Source organism: Rhinichthys klamathensis, unplaced genomic scaffold (assembly GCF_029890125.1).
Source record: "Rhinichthys klamathensis goyatoka isolate OS25496 unplaced genomic scaffold, OSU_Roscu_1.1 h1tg000168l_1, whole genome shotgun sequence".
NCBI lineage: Eukaryota > Metazoa > Chordata > Actinopteri > Cypriniformes > Leuciscidae > Rhinichthys > Rhinichthys klamathensis.
In genome coordinates this window covers 434,809-455,415 of record NW_026606699.1, presented here as the reverse complement: position 1 = coordinate 455,415, position 20,607 = coordinate 434,809, and the positions used below count along the sequence as shown (strand labels likewise).

At 37.6% G+C, this 20,607-nt stretch overlaps 2 protein-coding genes across 4 annotated transcripts in view; one reads left to right on the top strand and one right to left on the bottom strand.

Annotated features, from left to right (window-relative positions):
• Positions 1-2,298: 2,298 nt before the first annotated feature.
• Positions 2,299-8,329, bottom strand: cep72 (centrosomal protein 72). The gene is made up of 14 exons (XM_056259514.1): positions 8,221-8,329; positions 8,001-8,128; positions 7,423-7,615; positions 7,200-7,314; positions 6,940-7,112; positions 6,595-6,668; positions 6,459-6,492; positions 5,174-5,317; positions 4,815-4,960; positions 4,635-4,728; positions 4,367-4,545; positions 2,594-2,720; positions 2,442-2,529; positions 2,299-2,365 (listed from the first exon to the last, which is right to left on the bottom strand). The coding sequence occupies exons 1-14, from the start codon at positions 8,291-8,293 to the stop codon at positions 2,299-2,301; spliced, it is 1,635 nt and encodes a 544-aa protein (XP_056115489.1). The 5' UTR covers positions 8,294-8,329.
• A 1,149-nt stretch (positions 8,330-9,478) lies between these two features.
• The window catches only part of spire1b (spire-type actin nucleation factor 1b), a 29,698-nt gene continuing 18,569 nt past the window's right edge, over positions 9,479-20,607 (top strand). For all 3 annotated transcript variants that reach the window (XM_056259429.1, XM_056259428.1, XM_056259430.1), the window contains exons 1-3: positions 9,479-9,909; positions 12,119-12,150; positions 19,409-19,648. In XM_056259429.1, coding sequence (XP_056115404.1) covers positions 9,600-9,909; positions 12,119-12,150; positions 19,409-19,648 — 582 coding nt within the window. In that variant the 5' untranslated portion in view covers positions 9,479-9,599. The remainder of the gene's footprint in view (positions 9,910-12,118; positions 12,151-19,408; positions 19,649-20,607) is intronic.

Here is a 20,607-nt window from a genome sequence, read left to right as displayed (position 1 = left end):
CACAGATCCCTCATTATTCAAATCAGCCGTTTTGGAGCATGATTAAATGCTTAAACAATGAAACTTGCTGGATGTTTTACTTGTTCAAAGACCTCTTGTATGTAAAAAAACAAGGCAAATTTGATTTCTCATGTCATGACCCCTTTAAGTAATTTGGATGCATATGTGGCTTTAAAAACTGACTTGACTTTTTTTTTTCTGCTTCCCCATCTAATTTACCTGTACCAAGATCATCTAGATTTAAAAATGTAAAAAAAATCTGATTCTGTTTGCATTTCATACACATCTCTATGATCTATAACTGAATGCAAAAGTCCAACCATCATAAATTGTTGTTTGATGCATAAAGAATTGACCGCTGGTGCTCAAGATTGTATATCTAGTTGTTTGGTCGATGTTTTTGTAGGTTTGACAAGTTAATGGCATAACTTTGTATTTCTGATTCTATAATGGCATAATATGAAACACTGCCTGTGTGTTTTTAATTGTGGAATGATTAACAATATTACCGTATGTAAAAGGAAACACCATCAGCAAAAGGTTCAGGATTTTCTTGTCATTTCCCTAATTGCTCTGTATTACAATACCTTTTACCAACGTTATCATACCTCAATACAGACTGAATAATGTCAGACCAGCAGGGCTTGATGTCCTTTCAAAACTCCTCTGTGTATCTTGACCAAGAGCTTTGAGCAAACAAAATGCCAAAAACAATGTAGAAGTTTCTAATGATTTGAACACGTATAATCAGACTTGCACAGAACCTGCAGCGCTGAATCAGAACAGTTTGTTATTCGTTTATTAATTATTTTGGCTAATCTGATCATCTTTCTGCCTACTCTAAGCTCTTAATTAGCACATTTTACCATATTTAAATCCAATATGCAGATTTCACCCCAAAATCAGCATATAAAACACGATTAAGTTTGCAGATTCTGCCTGGCCCTGTTTATCAGCAATAGATCAAACTGCAAATGAGGGTATTAAAAGGAATTTTTGTATTTTGCTGTGGATTTTAGTTTGAAAAGCACTGTTGTTATATATAACATGTCATATCAAGGCACTTTGCTGTTAGTGTTTCTGCCTACAGAACAATGTTTACAAGAGAAGTGACATGCTGTAACTAACGCTGGCATGGCATAAGTCTAAATGAATACATTCCCTTTACCATAACTAGTGTTCTGAATTATTTATAAACGCACTGCCATCTGAACACACTGGACAAGATCCAACCTTCAGGGTTCCCACACTTCTGACCAATGAATTTCAATGACTTTTCTATGACCATTCCAGTCGTTCTGTGAAAACTGGATTTAAAAAAAGATCGCTCCGATTCACTAATGAATCATTCTAACGTTCCAGAGACTAAAGACAAACGACTCAAAAGAATGAATCGCTCACAAATCGGACCTCACTATGGCTTGTGAACAAGTTTTACTCAATGCAAAAGCAATATTTATTAGCTCATTTAATAGTTTAAAACGGAGCTATGTTTATCACTAGTTAAAATCTATATTCATAATATACAATTTCAAGAATAAGAACTTTTAAGACTTTATGACGACTTTTCCAGACCTGGAAAACACAGATTTCAAATTCCCTGATATTTTACGTGATTGTGGGAACCCTTTGTAATAGATGATATTGTCCATGTCTATGGAGAGAAGGGACGAGTGAGAGTGTACAGACGTATTCTTCTACAGAACATCTATTTTCAGATAAGAAAAGTGGCTACGGATCATAAATGTCAAGCTCTCCTGCAGGTTCTGCTCAGAAAGTGACTCATATTTATGATAATAAACCACAAATAAGCATACATGTTGACGTATTTAACGTATGTTTTTTAATGTTTTGTGTGCTTAATGCCAAATGCTGTTAACCATCCATTTTGAGGAACAATACTGTCATATTTTTTAAAATAATGTTTTTTAATGTTCTACAGTGTCCTGATATGCATGTCATATGGTGATAAAATGATTTTAACGTGTAAGTGTTTTGTAGCATCGTATTGAATAAAAAAACAAACTGCCTGGTTCTCGTTTATTTCATTTATCCACATGAAAGCTCAAAGGAATGGTCTGTATATACAAAACACTCTCTCTGGTCGAACCAACACATTTGCACATAAAATGTGAATATGTGATTGATTCTTGGATGTAGGAATATACAGAGAACACATGAACATGCTGAGACTGTGTATATAAAACAAAAGGCTTTTACACAAAGAGGTATCAACATCTTTCAAAGGACAGATTTATATTAAATTAAAACTTTCTCTAAATGCAGATGTCACACTGTCTATTGGAAGCTCATTAGAGCCTCTTCCAACTGCTGCAGCAAACGCTCATTTCTGGCTATCAAAGACCTGCAAAAAGAAAAAAAATGAACAAAATGTTTTGGGTTTTACAGCTGTGTTGCATTCGGATCACCTTGACACCCACCTGTAGCTCTCATGCGGGTCATTTGCTCCGTTTCCATCTTGACTTGTATGTCTTTTCTCCTTCAACTCCTCAGGGACTGACTGCTCTCCTAAAAGCACAAACATTATTAAACCCGTTTTAATTCAACAACTCTCATTCTTAAAGGTACTAACCTCTGCTCTCCATGTGTGGTGTTTTCTTCAGGTGAGAGGACAGCCGCTTCTTTTCTACTTTGATAAGCTGTTTCTGTAAAGACACATTCTCCTCCAACACATTCTTCAGCTGCTCATTAAGGGCTGCCTGCATTAAAGACAAGTGCAGAAATATGACGCATGAAGAATGAAAAATTAAAGCTCTCATTATTTACTTCCAAAGAGGAAAAAAAGGACAAAAAACACCTAAAACTAGTTTTACTATACATAACCTCATTTTGCATTTAATTTCCATATGGATATTCCCATCCACGTGATACTACCCTGTTAACGGTTTCAGAAAACAATGAAATTATGACATACTGTAAATGCCAATCATGCCAATGCCACAATCTATAATAAAAATATCCATAAATATATTTTTATAAATTCCGATGTGCATGGAAAACTGTGTATGCACATTTCAATGCCCAATTTGAGCATACATTCAATGCGAGCATAATTATTAGACAAGTTGATATTCTGATCATATTTTGTTTCCAGGGACATTATACCAATTACAAACCAGATCAATCTTAACAACTACTATTCATTTTGTAAATAATAATTTATAAGTGATATAACTGTTGACGAGGGCTGGAGGTGAAAAACACCTTACGGTATATTCAGATGTGCATAATTATTAAGCAGGATTTCCTTTACAGGTTCATTGGGACAAAAAAAAAAAGAGGTTTAACATCGAAAAGTCAAATATTTATTATATTAAATGTAAAAATTTATTATATTAAATGCAGAAGGATGCCATACTACAGAAAATGCAAAATTAAGGACAAGAAATGCTCATTGGGGAAGCAGGTTAACACACACAAAAACAGGTTGAGAAGGAAAGATATTAACTGCAAAATACTTAAGAATTAAGGTAGAGTTAAGTCTCCAGAAGTATCAGGTTCTCAGAGACTCATCAACAATTATAGCACTTATAGATGATTATATACTAAATGAATAGTACTAGTTATTAAGATTGATGTGGTTTGGAATTGGTAAAATGTGCTTGGAAAAAAATATGATTAGAATATGGACTTGCCTAATAATTATGCACGCACTGTAATGCTTATACACCAGGCCCCAAGTCTTCTGAAGTCATACTAGCTTTGTGTGGCAAAACTTGCAATATACAGTAAAGCACAAGCACACTAAAGACGTTGTTCATTGGGTTTTTGTGAAATTTTAAGGGGACCCATTATGCCCTTTGTCAAAAGTCTTGACTACAATAGGTTTTCATGTTTGAATGTTCAATAAACACATTATTTTTCACATATTCTCCATTGTTGCAGCTCCTCTCTTCCCAGTCTGTCAGTAACGCTCTGTTTAGTTCCTGTGTCTATGAAGCCCATCCTTCTGAAAAGCACAATGGGCTCTGATTGGTCAGTTGGATCAGTGTGTTGTGATTGGTCAACCGCTTCAAATGCCAAATGTCCCGCCCCTTACCATAACAGTGAGTTTCAACACACTTCTAACAAACTCAACCAGGCCCCGCCCCTTTATTCTGCATATGCCTTGGGCGGGAATTATTAAAATGAGTAATATTGTGACGTGTTCGTTCCTGGAAGAAAACTCAAGACTACAATGGAGGCGTTTCAGGGAGTTCAGAAACACTGACACTGATATAGAGAATAACTCCTGCTGGAGGGACTTTGGTACACACTAAAGAAAGTTGAAAATGTGAAAAAGCACAATCGGACCCCTTGAAGACAAAACGATTCAAAGCAGCAGATCTGATTGAAATAATCTTACGATGGACTCCTGCGCCTGCTGAAGCTGAAGTGTCAGTTCTTCAGTCTCAGACTGATGTTGTTTTTCCTGTAGTTCATTCCGAGCGTTCAAGGCTTTGAGCGTCTCTTTAAGAGTTCGGATCTCCTGTTCTCCTCCCGAAACATCCTGCTCCATCATGCTGAGGATCTGAACCATCTTCACTGGACATCACCGACAGAAAGCACTGGATTATAATAGTGGGAATAGTTTACCAGTTATGGACTGGTCTTTCATGGAGAGGATCACTTACTGAGGAACGTCCTGTTCTGTTGACTCTCCTCCTTCCCAGACCAGAGCTCCTCCATCATGCTGAGGAGCAACTCCATAGGCTTCCTGTAGACACCCTGATTCAGATCAATGAGAAAGTGAACAGTCAGGTCTGTTTGTGTTTGAGGAGTTGCAGCCTAGAGAAACAGAGACCGTTACCGACCTTCCGTGGTTTGCGTCCTCTCTCTGACACCGATGGGCTTCTATCTGAGGTTCCTGGGATCTGGTAGGTTAATCTGGGAGGATGAACGACTGGATTTGTTCTGTCTTGATGTTGGTTTTGCCATTTAATGGCTGTGCAATCATGTTCTGCAACAAAATAATGTAAATTATTTCTATTTACATTAACATTTATGCATTTAGCAGACGCTTTTATCCAAAGCGACTTAAAATAGAGGAACAAAAACTTTTAATCACAGAGAAAAAGAATCGTAATATGCAATATCGGGTTTATTAGGCAGCTTATTTTATTAATTTAAAAGTGAATAGTCTGGAAGTAAATGTAGACTAGTATTGAAGTACCCTGTGAAGCTGACCGCATGTCTGTAGGATGCGGCGTGAAGACGTGTTCTCCTCGAACTGTGGCGTGAGTCAGACTCCTGACTGAACGACGGCTCTCCACGATGGGGCTCACAAACGTGACTCTATGAGAACGAACGGGAGCCTCTAATGGTGTAAATCCGAAAAAAAGAAAAGGTGATTCCGCAGCAATATTGACAATACTGAGTACAGGGGTCGGACTATGAATGTGAAACACCTGGTTTTAGATCACAATTATTTATTAGTATGGTGTAGGGCCGCCTTTTGCGTCAATACAGCATCAATTCATCTTGGGAATGACAGATAGAAGTCCTTCACAGCCAGAGGGATTATGAGCCGTTCCTCTTCCAGAACAGTATCAGGTCACTATATGATGCTGGTGGAGGAAAACGTTTTCTGACTCGCTTCTCCAAAACACCTCAATAATATTCAGATCTGGTGACTGTGCAGACCATGGGAGATGTTAAACGTCACTCTCATCTTCCTCAAACCCTTCTGTCACAAGTCTTGCTGTGTGTGTTGGTGCATGGTCATGCTGATACACGGTTTGAACATCAGGTGCTCATAATCCTCCAGAATGGTTCGGTAGTCCTCGGCAGTGACGTGTCCGTCAAACACAGTCAGGATTGTCATGATATTGCAGCTCAAACCATCACTGATCCACCCGTGCTTCACTCTGAGCAGAAACAGTCCAGGGGTTCAGACTCTTTAGGGTTTCTCCACACCGTAACTCACACAGATGTGGGAAAGATAATGAAGGTGGACTCATCAGAGAACGATGTGTTTCACATTATCCACAGCCCAAGTGCAGTGAGTTGGGCAGCTGTGGTTTTATGTTTGTTGGATACAATCAGGGTTAGTACCTGGACATCTCTGTCAGAAGCTTACTCCTGTTGGATGTTGTTCGTCCTCTGTGGTTTACGCCGACATGACTCTGGATATTACACCTCTCGATACACAAAGACTTGCTGTCCTGATCACTGATGAACCAGAGACACGCACCAACAGTTTGTCCTCTTTTGAACTCTGATATGCCTCGCATTATGTGTGTGGATTGCAATATTTTATGTACAGCTGTGCTATTGCTCTGCTAATTCAGCCTTTATACTGATGAATGTAAATCAGTGAAGGGCCGCACATATGTAGGCTTGAATCCTCCAACACTATATTGGCCAGTGTTTCAGTTTCATTGTCAAACCCCTGTACAGTAAAAGGTTAAACAGCAAATCACTTGTACAACAAAAGTGGAATAACAAAAAATATTTACCATTCTTATAAACCGAGACCTTGGGAACAGATTCCTACATGACAGACAATTAAATAATTAAATAAAATTATATATATATATATATATGATAACTGAAATAGTAATTGCTAATAATATTGAATAGACGCAGATGCACCTGATTTTGTTTTGGCAACCTTTCACAATCAGAATCATTGATTAAATGTATGATATCAGATTCAGATGGATTTTCTAAAAAAATAAAAAGAGAGAGAGGGAAAAAGAAAAACAATTGACAATTACAAGCAGAGACTATGTACACAAACAGTAAAGTTTTACACTCATGCATTAAACATGGTAAAGCACTGGTATGCGATTTGTATATATTATTTCTCTGTATGGCTGGGTGATGTATTATTACTATAATAACTATATATTGGAAATACTGTTTGTCTTTCAGCTGCAGCAGACTATACTGATAAAGCAAATGATATATAGAGTGTGGTGACTGTGCAGTATTTACCCTGTAACAGATGAGGGCTGCACTCGTTCTCAGAGCGGACGGAGAGAGTTTGAGGTCTCTTGCTATTCCAGGTCTTGCTAGAAACATCATTGAGCGCAGCTTCCTCGTTCCCGTCTAGAAGCGACAGCGTCATCATCAGCTTCTGCATCGCTTTTATTCTGAGCTCACTACTTCTGCAAAACAGTGGCATTATCAATGACCTCTGAAAACTAACTTTTTAATAGTTTTAGTTTTGGTTAACAATAACAACACTGCAATACCTGGAAGTTGTGTCTTGTATTAAGACATGTTTCTTATGATTAGTGTCTAGATTTGCCTCTGATGAGAAATGCATGAGAGCCGCCCTTCTTTCTCTGTCTCGCACTGGACAGTCATCTATAACAGAGAGGAAAAACAACATTTACACTTTCAAAACATTGATTTGCTTGATTTGGGCATCCCAGTCAGCCCGACACAGAAACACAGAGAAAGGAGATGATGTACCGAGTTTGCGGAGTTTGGTCATTGCATGGACCAGGTACAAACGGTAGTGCGGGTGTCTCTTGACCACAGGATTCAGCCGTAGGTCCAGTTCCTTCAAATTCTGCAGCTTGTGCAGGGAAAAGACGTCCTGTAGAGACGCCAGTCTGTTGTAGTACAGATTCAGTCTCTCCAACATTTCCAAACGCTCAATCCCCTGCAATTATCAGCATGACAGATATGACACAGCGTTCACCTTTCTGTAAGTTTTGATTTACTGTCAGTGGTTGCTAATAACAAGTACTTTTACAATTAGAATTCACTTTATTTACACACACACACACACACACACACATATATATACACACACACACACATATTATAAAAACAAATGTTTATGTTAGATGTGATTAATCAATTTGACAACAATAATATATATATATTTGAATACATTATCTACTGATGTTTCTATAATTCACCATAATCATTAATGTAATTATCATGTTAATTAATAAGGAAGTTATAAAGTCTAATAAAAGCAAATGACTAGTTGTTGATGTTATAAACTACATTAATATTTATTTATACATGTTGATCTTCACCTTTACTGTAACCAGTGCATTATGTGAAAGGTCCAATGTTTTCAGACGGACAAAGTTTTTTAGGGATGTTCCTAAATGAAAGATTTTCCCTTCATAAGTTCCTGGAAGAGTCAATGATCGGACATCCGCTGCAATAAATTATTCAAAATATTAGTTGATCAAATTGTGACTATATATTAGACAGAGTATATAATGTAAATAACTGTATAATTTTGTTTACCTAAGCAACTGTGTTGAAGGTTGAGTTTCTCTCTGATCCATTGCTCTGTTATGGTCAAACCGTCTACCGCCATTGTTTTGAAGCTTTTAACCCACAATGCGCATGAGCAGCACAAAGCTTATGAATATTAAATAGACTATGTTGGTGAATTAGCCAATCAAACTTGGGTAAAGACTTACCTCATAAATATTAATTACGTATCGTGTTTGAACGTTTGATGGTTACCGAGCAACAGCCACTAAGATTAATCTTTCGAGGAGGACGCCGTCAAACTACACCAGAAATATATTTTATCAACGGACAGTTTGAAGTTATGGAAATATTCATTTAACAGATCAGGATTGCGCTGGTAAAGTGCTCAGCTGAGAAAGTGTGTAAAGAAATGTTTGCGTATCACCCTCTGGTGGCAAAACAACGCCAACGCGGGCCAGTTTTTCCGAAACAAACCACAAATAATGACTGCAATTTAACATGAAACTTGTAATTCAAAGGATCCATATAAAAAACATTTTCTGTTTTCGATCTATGAATATATGAGATGCGTGACCCTCAAAGACAGCAGAATGCTTTTAAAACAACTGGATGTGAACATGTATCAATATATTATATAATTTGGATTATTAATATGTATATTTTGAATCTCAAAACTGTATGAATATGTAAAGAATATCAAACATTTCCACTCGATTCCTTTGTGTCATATTAGTTTTACCCCAGGGGGCGCTAAAAGGCTCAGATAGCCTAATCTCTATATTGAGCCACATTCAATTCTCCGCACGTTTTGAATAATTTTATAGTCTAAAAGTTAGCCTATAATTCTTTAAATCTATTAATTATACGTTACTTGACATTAAATTAAACTTCTACACATTTATTTAGTAACGACATCCTTGTGTGATCCCAAATGACTCTGATTGGTCCATTCTGGCCAGCGCAGAGAAAAGGAACAGATAACACGTGACATTCAGTGAAAGTCTTTTTTTATTCAAATGTAATATATATGTGTGTATATATAAATATATACACGTTTTTATGATATATTAATATATTATATAAATATATTTTACTATAGCCTATTATATATAGGCCTATATATTCTAATATATATTATTTACCTGTATGGTAAATTATTGTACTAAGTATTATTCGTACTCATGGTCATGCTCATAGTTGTGCCATATTTTTCATTAAAATTTTAATTTTAAATGTACACTTATTATTTGAGCCCCGCCTACTTTGACATCCCCGTTTGACGTAGTTGGCCTTCTTCGCGCTTGTGATGCAGAAACAGCAGTGAGAGCAGCAACAGCATCACACACACCGAGCGCAGGTGCATTCATCTCCGGGTTTCTCTTCTCTCTGCGGGGAAGGATGAGACGATGGCCCGCAGGAGGGATGATGATGAAGAAGATGACGGACACAAGCTGATAGAGGAGGAGGAGGAGGAGGATGCGCATCCCATCATGGACAGTGAGGATGAAGATGAGCTGTCCCTGGATGAGATTTTACATCTATACAAGCAGCCCATCAACGAGGAGCAGGCGTGGGCTGTGTGTTACCAGTGCTGTCGCTCTTGTTTGGAGGACAAGGACGGTTCCAGTGGCTCTGCTGGTACCGGAGGACCGGGAGATGTGAGGATTTATAAAGACGGAGCGGTGCGGTTACGGTTACATTCCGGAGACAGATCAGGTGACAAATCAACACCTTCTGCATCCATTACATACATCGGCATGTGCATTTATATATATATTTGGTCTTAATTGTCATGCATTTGGATGCATATGGTTTGGAACATCTTTTAAATGTTTGCATTTTATCCTTAGTGTTCTGCATCACAAAATACACAATATTGACTGAGTGATCACCTTATATGCAGATTTGCATGTGACATGTTTTGCAATTGTGTCATGCTTCTAATATCTTATATTTCTCATTTCTGTAGTTTTTGCATTTTTAGTTTTTTGATTATGTAACAGAACGAATGTGATTGTGAAATAGGCCTTTATCAGAAAGCCAGTAGGATTCAATCAGTGGACGTAATTCAAAACATGCATGAGTCTAAAATAAACACAAGAAAGTTTAAATTAAGCATAAATAAATGCTCTCAGTCACTGTTGTTTACAGTTATAGATGCTCCCTGATGCACATGCTGATAAACACAATGGCTGTGTGAAATTTAATTTTCATATTTTTTTGTAAATATTGCAAAAGAATGTTCTTTTGAGCACAAATTCGTGTCAAATGAAGTGTGTATGCTATGTCACTCCTCATATATTTTATTTTGATATAATGAACTAAAATTACCCTGAAGCCCATGATTTTTGGATTTAGGATTTGTATTCTGGCCTGGGTGCATCTGAAACAGGGTTATTATTATGTTAACTAAATTAAAACCATAAAAAAAATGTTAACTGAACTAAAATACCATATAAAAAACATAAAGTTATTTTATTTCAGCTTGTTGCCAAGGTAGCATTTCTCATTTCCATTTAGTTTACCTTGATGTACTAAAATAACAAACACTAAAACTGAAATTTACATTTATTAATTTAGCAGATGCTTTTATCCAAAGCGACTTACAACTGAGAACAATAGAAGCAGTTAAACTAACAGTAGGACAACAATACGTAAGTGCTATAACCCCTCTCAGTTTAATTTTTTTTTTTATATATAGAATAGAAGAGAAGAGAAAGTGTTAATTCTACTGAATCAAGTGCTGCCGAAAAAGATACGTCTTCAGCAGTTTCTTGAAAGTGGCTACTGACTCAAATATAACGTAATAAAAACTATATAGACATTTTTTTTTTAAACACACAACATTTCTAAAACTTCAACTAAAATTACATTCAAAATATGAATAAAAGCTCTAATAGTATCAGTGATGAAGTAATATGTGTGAAAGTTACCCACTAAGCACCTGTGAATGGAGAATGAGGTTAATATCTTTTTAGTTCAAGCTCATTTACAGGCCTTGTGAATACGATATCCCCAATGCTTTAATCGCTTCACATGTCTAAGTGCTGCTGATAATAATGAAATATGTTCACTGTTCAGCTTATCCACAGTTTAAAAGATTAACATATTTGTTACCATTCCAGAGGATTACATTATTGCTCAGAGGTTCCTCTTTTTTTACTCATTAGTTGAGTCAATAGCTAGAGTATAGAGATGTAAAAACATGAATAGCTGCTCATATCATTTGATGAGAAATGCTTGAGTGAGATTTATGAATATTTCATTGCAAATTTTGTTATCTTGGCAGATCTGAGCTCACAGTTAAGATCTCTTTTGAAACTACAACAGACGCATGCAAGATTACTGGAGTCTTTTGTCAAGAGAAACATCTGGTCTATACAGTCTCCATTTGTTCTCTATGCTGTCTATTGAAATATCAAAGAGATCTCATTTGTGATTTTGCTTTCATTTGTGATATTCTCAGAGGAGAGGTGGTCAGTTTGCCTTTTAATAAATGCTGTCATTGCTTACATGGTGTCAAGAAGATCGATATGTCTTGTGGAGAAAGCAGGTTAAAGGCAGAGTTACTTTGTCAAAGTGCCGGTGGCAAACGTTCCTCATTCGCTGTCGACTGCAGAATAACAGCGGAGAGGTCCGTTTCTTTGCTGACTTTGCCTTGTCCTGAGATGAAGTGGATTTCAGAATCATCATCATCATGTGTTTGCATGTTCAATCAAAGCCGACTGGCATTAAGTTGTCAGTAAAGCACTGAGCCGTTAACAGTCATCAGATGCATAAAGAATATGTGCATCACATTTGCCGCCTTCAGTGTGTTTTATGTAATAACAAAGCACTGCAGATTGTCCAGTCAATTACATAACGGATGTTTAGAAGCTGTTTTTTTAATCTGTCCCTGACTGTCCTCTCTTCTGTTGTCTCATAGGTGTGCGTAATCCGATCCGATCATCAACACAGGTGAGTGATGTACAGTAACACCTCATGACAGGACGAGCGTCAAATGTGTTTGATCGTTCAGTCTTGACATGGATATGTAACATGTGGATATTCTTCTCCTCTTAAGTGTTTCCAGCTGTTGCTATGTGGTTGCTATGGTGTTGTGGAGGGTTGCCAGGGCATTGCCACATAGTTGTTAAAGTGTTTTGAGTGTGATTTAGTCTGCATCCGAAATCTGAAAAATACATGTCTACTGAGATACCTTCATTTGATCGATTTTTAAAGTCTAACCGTTATAAAAACTCTTTCGTTCCAACTGCGATTAAAATTTTAAATAGAGATTTTTATTTTTATTTTTTATTGATGTATTATGCTGCTAGTTTTTTAAATAATTCATTGAAATGTCGTTATTTTCTTATTATCGCATGTTATTGTATGTACTGTGTTGTGTTTGACCGAAGTTGTGTACTGGCCGTGTCATGCTGTCCAAGACAAATTTCCCAGGAATGGGACAATAAAGTATAAAGTAAGTAAAGTAAAGTATAGATAGGGCCTAAAACTAAGTTTTTGCCACACCTGCCAATGGGCGGTGACTTAACAAAATTTACCGGTCATAAGTATTTTTTACCAGCCATGAACCTTATGTTAATTCTTATTACAGTTACAAAAGTGATTCAGTCAAGAGCAGTGAGTGATTGTTCTCTGTCTTTTCTTGTTTGATTAACATTAAAAACAGACAGCAGGTTTATTTGACCGCTGTGACTTTAAGAGCAGATGCATGGATCCAGTACACTGATACACATGCATGTTTTATTTCTCAACTGTTTACGTTCAGGTAAGACATAACCGACTATGTTTACAAGGATTAATATGTCTGTTTGAATATGTCCGTTCAAGCGCAAGAAGACGTAAAAGAGAGCTTGATTCACTATTTGCGCCCTGTCTGAGATGTTTGCGCACAGAAAACTTCCCACACAGCGCACAAGTAACGAATTAAGATTCCCTTTTTTTCAAGCTCTTTTTGAGCTTGAATATTTCATTTGGCAAGGCTTAAACTTTCATGATGATGCAACACTGCCCCGTTAACTGTCCTGAGCATCATTCACATTTGTTCACGTTCATGTTCTCTCAATTTTGCATTGTTAGAATTCATAAAAATGTTACCGGCCAACTGACAATTTTTACTCGCATTTGGCGTTTGGCGAGTGTTAATTTTCGGCCCTGGATGTATGTATCCTTCACTGCCTTTGATATCCCACAATCCTGTGCACTCTATTCCATGAAAGCTGAGCTAAAAAATAAAGATGGAATCTGAAAGTTGTGGTTAGTAGTCAGTTTGTGTGTAAATGTCCACTTTTGTTGTCTTTCTAGAGAGAAGTTACTATTGTAGTAAGTAAATATTCACCAAATCTCTCAGAAGTTTTGTGAGGTAGGCCTACATTGTTTTTAAATATTACTTTTTATGTTTAATTTATTTTTAGTAAGTAATTTTAGTGCTTCAAATTAGATTAGAACTGTTGCCTAAATATGTTTGTTTTTCACGTGATTTTTATATATTTTTTTAATCAACATAAATATTTCTAATAGTTTAATAGTGAAATGAATAAGCTCTATTAGCACAGTATCTCCTGCAGCTTAGAGACATTTGCAGGCACATCCGTGTTCTTCTAAATTCAGATGTTTTCTGCTCTCTCTGCTCTCTTGACCGGCTTGTCAGTCCACAAGTTCATTTTTAATTTGATGTCAACAGCTGGTGACATTTTAAATGCCAATTAGAGACGTATAGACCCGACAGATCACTGTTTACATCCCAAGAATCTGAGCTTTCAGGTTTATGATGGGTACAGTAGATCGACTAGAGCTGACTGTGACGGACTCTCACTTGACTATTATTTAAATATGCATTTAACTCAACTTAATTCAGTCGCTATGAGTCAATGACCGATTGTATTCATGATAGTCATTGTTTGATGAACATTCATCAAATTTGCTAATGAAAGGTTCTTAATCTCATTTGTTTATTTTCTCTTTATATGGAACTCATGCAAACAAACATTGCTAATATATATTGATCATTCAGCAAATCTCATTAGCTACTGTATGTTTCCATCCACCTAATTTTATGCACATTTTGTGATATTGCATTAAAAAAAAACACTGGATAGAAATGCGAAGCTGTGCATAAATTAAAAAAATGCACATAAAAGACGGATTACTTGTTTTCGGATTATTTATGCACATAAACTATGATGGAAACATTTACTGAATAAATCCCTCGATGTGCAACAGAAAAACTCACGTGACTTTGCCTCAACAGAGGATGTGATTGGATAACTGAACTAACCAGCGGCAAATTTCACTTTATACTTTATTGTCCTGAAAAAGGACAATAAAGTATACAAACAAACAAATTTCATTGCACAGCATCTCAAATATTGGTTTCATTCTGAAATGCCTGAACCAAAGTCTGTCGTCACAATGGTTAGGTATAAGGTATAAGTGTCTCACATGCTTGCGTTCCCAAACACCAGTCATCCGAACGCAAGATAACATGTTTATTGGGTTTCTGCGCTCTCTGAGACGCAAGTCATTTAGAATGTCACTTCCAATTTCGTCAGTTCCAATCGTCACTTCCAATTTCCCAGGATGTGAAGATTTTGTTTTCTTGAACGCATGGGATAGAAACGTTGCTTTATATGCAAATTCCACTGCGCATGCGCATTAGCTTGATATAGCCTGAAAAATGTTGTTGTCAGTTTTCAATGGTGATTTAAAATATGAGATGTAATCTTAAACTTGGCGAACAGTTTTGGAGAATTTGATGTTTCCCCATTCGCAAAGATAGGAGCTGCACTTGCATGCCCGAGAGGCGTTTCAAAGATGGCCTCAAAGTGAAATGACTTGTCTTAAAGGGACTTTGGTATTAGTCCTGAGAGAAGCACTGACAGGTCTAGCACTGCATGCCGGTGGATAAGGACACAAACACACACAGACAGATTTGCAGTCTACAGCAAACTCATCTTACAGTATGTGTATATGAGACTCACTCCATAGTCAAATCCTTGTTAAGCAGCTTTCCAGAAGCGATGAGCTCCCGCTGCAGAGCTCTAACAGACTGAAAGAACTGTTCAAAGTTTTTTTCCAAGATATTTAATCCACAAGTAGAACTGTGTATTTTCTGTGTTTAAAGGTTCTCTAAGCGATGTCGGGTGACGTCACTTCTTGTTAACGTTTGTCAAACAAAACGGAGGCTAGCTAGACCCTCCCTCCTCCTCATCTGCACACTAACCCCCCAAACCCCGCCCCCAAGTCCTCCTTGTCGGTGATTGGCTGGAACTGTTTGTCATGTTTCGTGGAGCGGGTTAGCCCAGTTTGTTTTTGTTGCTGTTTGTGGAGCCTGGGCTGTCTACAGAGATCGTGTTTCTTTACAGTGTGTTCAGGGGACAGGCAGCCAGCGGATAGTGAGGAGATGTTTGCTGTATGTGACAAAAAATGTTTTGGCCTAAAAAACGCGTGACATCGCTTAGAGCACCTTTAATTGCATTTCATTTCTCTGTCTGTTTTAGTTGGCAGTATTTGGCAAGAATAATCTGAATAAACTGGATCGAACTTTATGCAGAGTGCTAGTCTAGTTGTCTGTGTGCAGAGTAAATTAAAGTCGGCATGAAACGGAAGTTGCAATCATCTTTTTTCTCTATTGTATCTGAGCGAAACAGCTTCTCGAATGAGAACAAATGTAGGGCGGGGCTTTATTTTGTCAGTGGGGAATTGATTGGATGGTTGTGGTTTGCTATTGGTTGATCTCATGTGAGTGACAGGTTTCCCCCGCCCTTGACGAAGTTATTTTGATTAAAGTTTACGAGGCACATACATTTAAAAAAATGATGTGCACGGACAAATAATTAATAATAAATACTGCTATATTCCAAAAAAAAAAAATATTGATTTATATTGTCAATTTTGATTTCATGTTGATTTTATAGCCCTGTAGGTGTGTATTGTTGTTTGCTCATGTTTATTTGTGCTCCTTGTATTTTACTTTGTTACATGACTATTTGACATTCGTACTAGATGCAATTAGATGTACGAAGGCCAGATTAAGTTAGACCCGCCAGTTGTATAAACTGCTTAGACTAGTTTTAAAAGTTAAAAAGGTAGATTGGACTAACTATTTTCTAGTTGGTCCGACTAGTTCTTAACACTTAGTTGTTCTTAGTTGAACAGTTAGCTGTTCTTATAGTGGCTATGTTTATGCAACTGGCCCTGGCTGGACTGAGATCCGGTTCCTGTGCTCCATGAAGTCTGTGCTTTTGGTTATTATCATGTTTAGACAAAACATCAGTTGCTCTTCATTACCTCAGTCGTGGTCATGGGTACTTATTTTCTTTATGAGATTCTCAGGGTTAATGTTCCGTTTTTAAACTGAAGCTATTGTTACCCAGTGCTTTTATTTGTGAAGATAATTGGCTGCTAGATATCACAGTGAAGAAGTGTGTTGACCCCTTCATTGCAGGCTAATGCATTCTGGATGAAATTCATTTTAAGAATCTGTCAGTAAATGTTTGAGTCCAATAATCACAGAGATTATTAACAAAGCGCTCTTTATGACTGGACAGAAGCTGCTGTATTCATGTAGCTCAAACAGTAAATTCATGGAGCTCGATGCCAAGGTCATGGGGTTGATTCCCAGGGAATGCATGAACTTTTGCTCTGTATAAAAGAGTCTGTCAAATGTAAATTATATATGAGTTTTGATCTCCAGGCAACAGATTTGACCATTAAGTCATGTGGAAAACTTAAAACCCACAAAGTAACATCTTTATTATATTCTAAGGGCACGACACTGTTTTCAACTAAAAACTTTTATGCAGTTTGGCCGTTCAATTACACGACAACGGCGTATTAGGGGCCTGAAACACAAACTTTTCAAAACGGGTTTCAAATTGCACGTTTTTGAAAACGATACCATTATCGTCTCTGCGTAAACTACAAAAACGCAAATTCGTGAAACCGGTGACGTCATGTGTATGCGTATTACGTGTTCAGTCATAGGCGTGTAGTGTTTCATAGTGACATCGCCAACTACTGGCCTGGCTGCATAATACTGCGTTTTTAGTCGTTTTGTGGATCCGTGTGAACGGGATTATTTTGACAACATTGTCGTCAGTATGCAAAAAAATGCAAAGGAAAAACTTTTCTGTTTTTAGTACATCATTGTCATGTAAAGTACCATAAACCAGGGGTTCTCAACCCTGGCCCTCGAGGTCCACTTTCCTGCAGAGTTCAGCTTCAACCCTAATCAAACACACCTGAACAATCAAGGTCTTCAGGATTACAGACAGGGGAGTTTGATAGCCTGGGAAAACCCAGACAACTTCCGGCAAATTTAGATTTGCTCTGAAAGTTAGTCTGGCAAAGAGCTCATTCAAGCCCATTTCCAATCCGCCGAAATCGCGGCACCAATCAGAAACGTTGGGGCGGGCTTTACCCGATGACGACAGCGCTGGGATTTTGAAGCAGATTTTGTAGCCTACATTACAAAGATGGATGCCGCCGTCGAACATCACTCGTTCGAATCAGCTATCGCGTCTGTTTTAAGCCATTTGAACGTTTCCTTTTAGTTAAAAACCGAGCAAAGAACAACACTCGGAGATGTTTCTCCGCCGCTCTGCATACGTCATCTCCTTCATCGCTCTGATTGGGTTTAGGTCTATCCGCGACGTCCGTTGGTGACGCCCCTCTGGAAATGATTTGTCTATGACGCTTTGCCAGACCATAACTCAGTTACAACTGAGAATGGTCTGGTTTTAACCAGGCTAGGAGTTTGATAAAGGTAGGAGTGAAACTGCTGGAAAGTGGACCTGGAGGGTTCAAGAGTTGAGAACCTCTTCTAAACCAATTGTGACAAATTTATTTGTGATGCTCATTGGTATAATGCAAAAACTTTTACTCATCTAGTAAATGCGTCTTGATTTAATAATTTTTAGATATTTGGACTGGAAACAAGACAAAAATACTAAGAAAAGCATTTTTTGCAGTGTATGTGAATATTATCAAAAACACCATCAGAACTATAGAAAAGTGAATCTCTCTTGTAATAGCCAGTATTGAAACAATTACTCAAAGAATCCTGAAAAACAAAAAAGTATCACGGTTTCCACAAAAAATATGAAGCAGCACAACTGATTTCAACATTGATAATAATTATAAATGTTTAATTAATAATTAGAATGATTTCTGAAGGATCATGTGACACTGAAGACTGGAGTAATGATGCTGAAAATTCAGCTTTGATCACAGGAATAAATTACAGGAAAAATTTAAAATATATTCAAATAGAAAACAGCTGTTTTAAATTGTAATAAAATTTCACAACATTTAGACCCTGAATTTATGGTGCAGGATTGTGTGTATTCTGCCATGCAAATGTAACTGTGTTTCAGTGTAAAATTTAAGGAAACAAGGGCTGTTAAATTGGCAGCGGATTTTTACACTAATCCTAACGATTAAATGTCATTTAGTAATGTGACCAAATAGACCTCATCTCTGTTCTCTACATCTAGTGGGTCTCAACTGGTGGGTCACAGCCCAAAAAATGGGTCACACGACTGTCCTGATTATTCGCTCATACAAGCGAGAAGAAAATATCTTTTGTTGTTGATGTCAAAGGTTGTGAGTCCTGTCAAACGCTACAGTATTTGGCTTAAATCCGACTGTAATGTGATGTGAAATCATCGTCGAAAAGGAAATACAACCCACGCAATATTAAACACAGGTCGAGACCCACTGCTGTATCCTACTGTATGTGTGTTATTAGAAACCTTACAGGTTTTCATTGATGCCTTACCAGTTTACAGCTGTTGTAACAGGCCTTAAACAATGCTAGTTTCGGCATATCAGGTCACAGAGAGAGTTTCACCGAGCCGTTCAGCCCCAGGATTGACTGATCTGCTGTTGTTGGAGACATCAAGGTTCTTGTGGCACGAATAGTATTTAGTTTACTTTTGTGTTTGAGGTTTTACATCAGCTGTATCTGTTTTCTTGTGTCTCAAATATCCCTACTTCAGTAGTAAGTGCTCTTCCCACATAGACAACATCCTTCCAGTGCTCTAAAATACCTAGAACGTTCCTGGAAGTATTGTCAAGTTATATTCTCTGAAACAAGCTTTGATATAATGCAAGTAAATGTATCTTGTTTGAATCATGTTCAGATAGGTTTACTGAAAAACAAGACAAAGTTAGTGATTAATGAGTGTGTGTGTGTGTGTTTGTGCTGCAGATGATCGAGTCTCTGGGCATCAGGATCTACAAGGCTCTGGATTACGGGCTGAAAGAGAACGAGGAGCGAGAGCTGAGCCCGCCGCTCGAGCAGCTCATCGACCTCATGACCAATGTGTGCGACACAGAGAGCGACTCCTGCCCCGATGAAGGCTACGCCGCCACTGAGGAAGAGGAGGACGACCGGGAGGGGAACCCCGCACACCCCTGCCGTATCCGCGGATACCGTGACATCATCAAGGTGGGGAGCAACAACAGTCTATCCACCTTATTCCTGACGACCTTACTGCGTGTTAAATTATGGGTGGCACTTCCGGTTTGGGGAACTTCCATTCAAAATGGCTAAAACGAATCATTTCAAATCATAAGGTTGCCCTACAAATAAAGCTGATCCGTCAGTTTGACTGGATGAGCTGTCAATTTTCCTTCATGATTTATTTTCAGACATCATAAGAATAACGTTATACTTGGTATTTTAACGTGACATGTTATAACAAGAATATCTACGGCAAGAGCTCTTTTCAGTCGCTGCTTACTTTTCCTCGTGATGATTTTTATTTTTTCCTTTGCAATCCGCTGCAAAGTATGAAAAAGGAAAACATATACGGCACATTTGTGGTCTGTTCTCCCGAATTTAATTTACGATATTCCATTAATAATTCACTGGAATGCACGAAGAATCTCTCGTTATTCTCCTCAAATCCTCAGGTCTCTTTCCAGGTTTGTTTTCACAGGTAAATGCAATTTATAATCTGTCAAAATGACGGAAATCACTTTGATATATTATTTATCACGTAATGCTGAAGTTAATTAACATTTTTGATTAAGGCTTGTTATGCAATACAGATATGTATTTGCCTACTACAGTGATATTTAACCAAAGACTCGCGCTTTTGGGGCTATTTTTGGTCTGTTGAAAGTACCTTGTTGATTATTTTAAACTTTTAAATTTCATTTTAATGTTCGATGGTTGAAGGGTGAGTCGATTATTGTCATCTCATTGTGACACTTTTTTAACATATTGCGTTCATAGAGCGAGCCTTTCACTGATTGTTTACAGCTTAACGGAAGTTACACCCATGTAATTCGCGCAAAGCGTCATGGGGCGTAGGAATAAGGTGGATAGAGTTTGACTGTGTTATGCATGAATACTAACATACTACTTACTAAGAAGTGAACACTGTATACGGTCTGCGATTC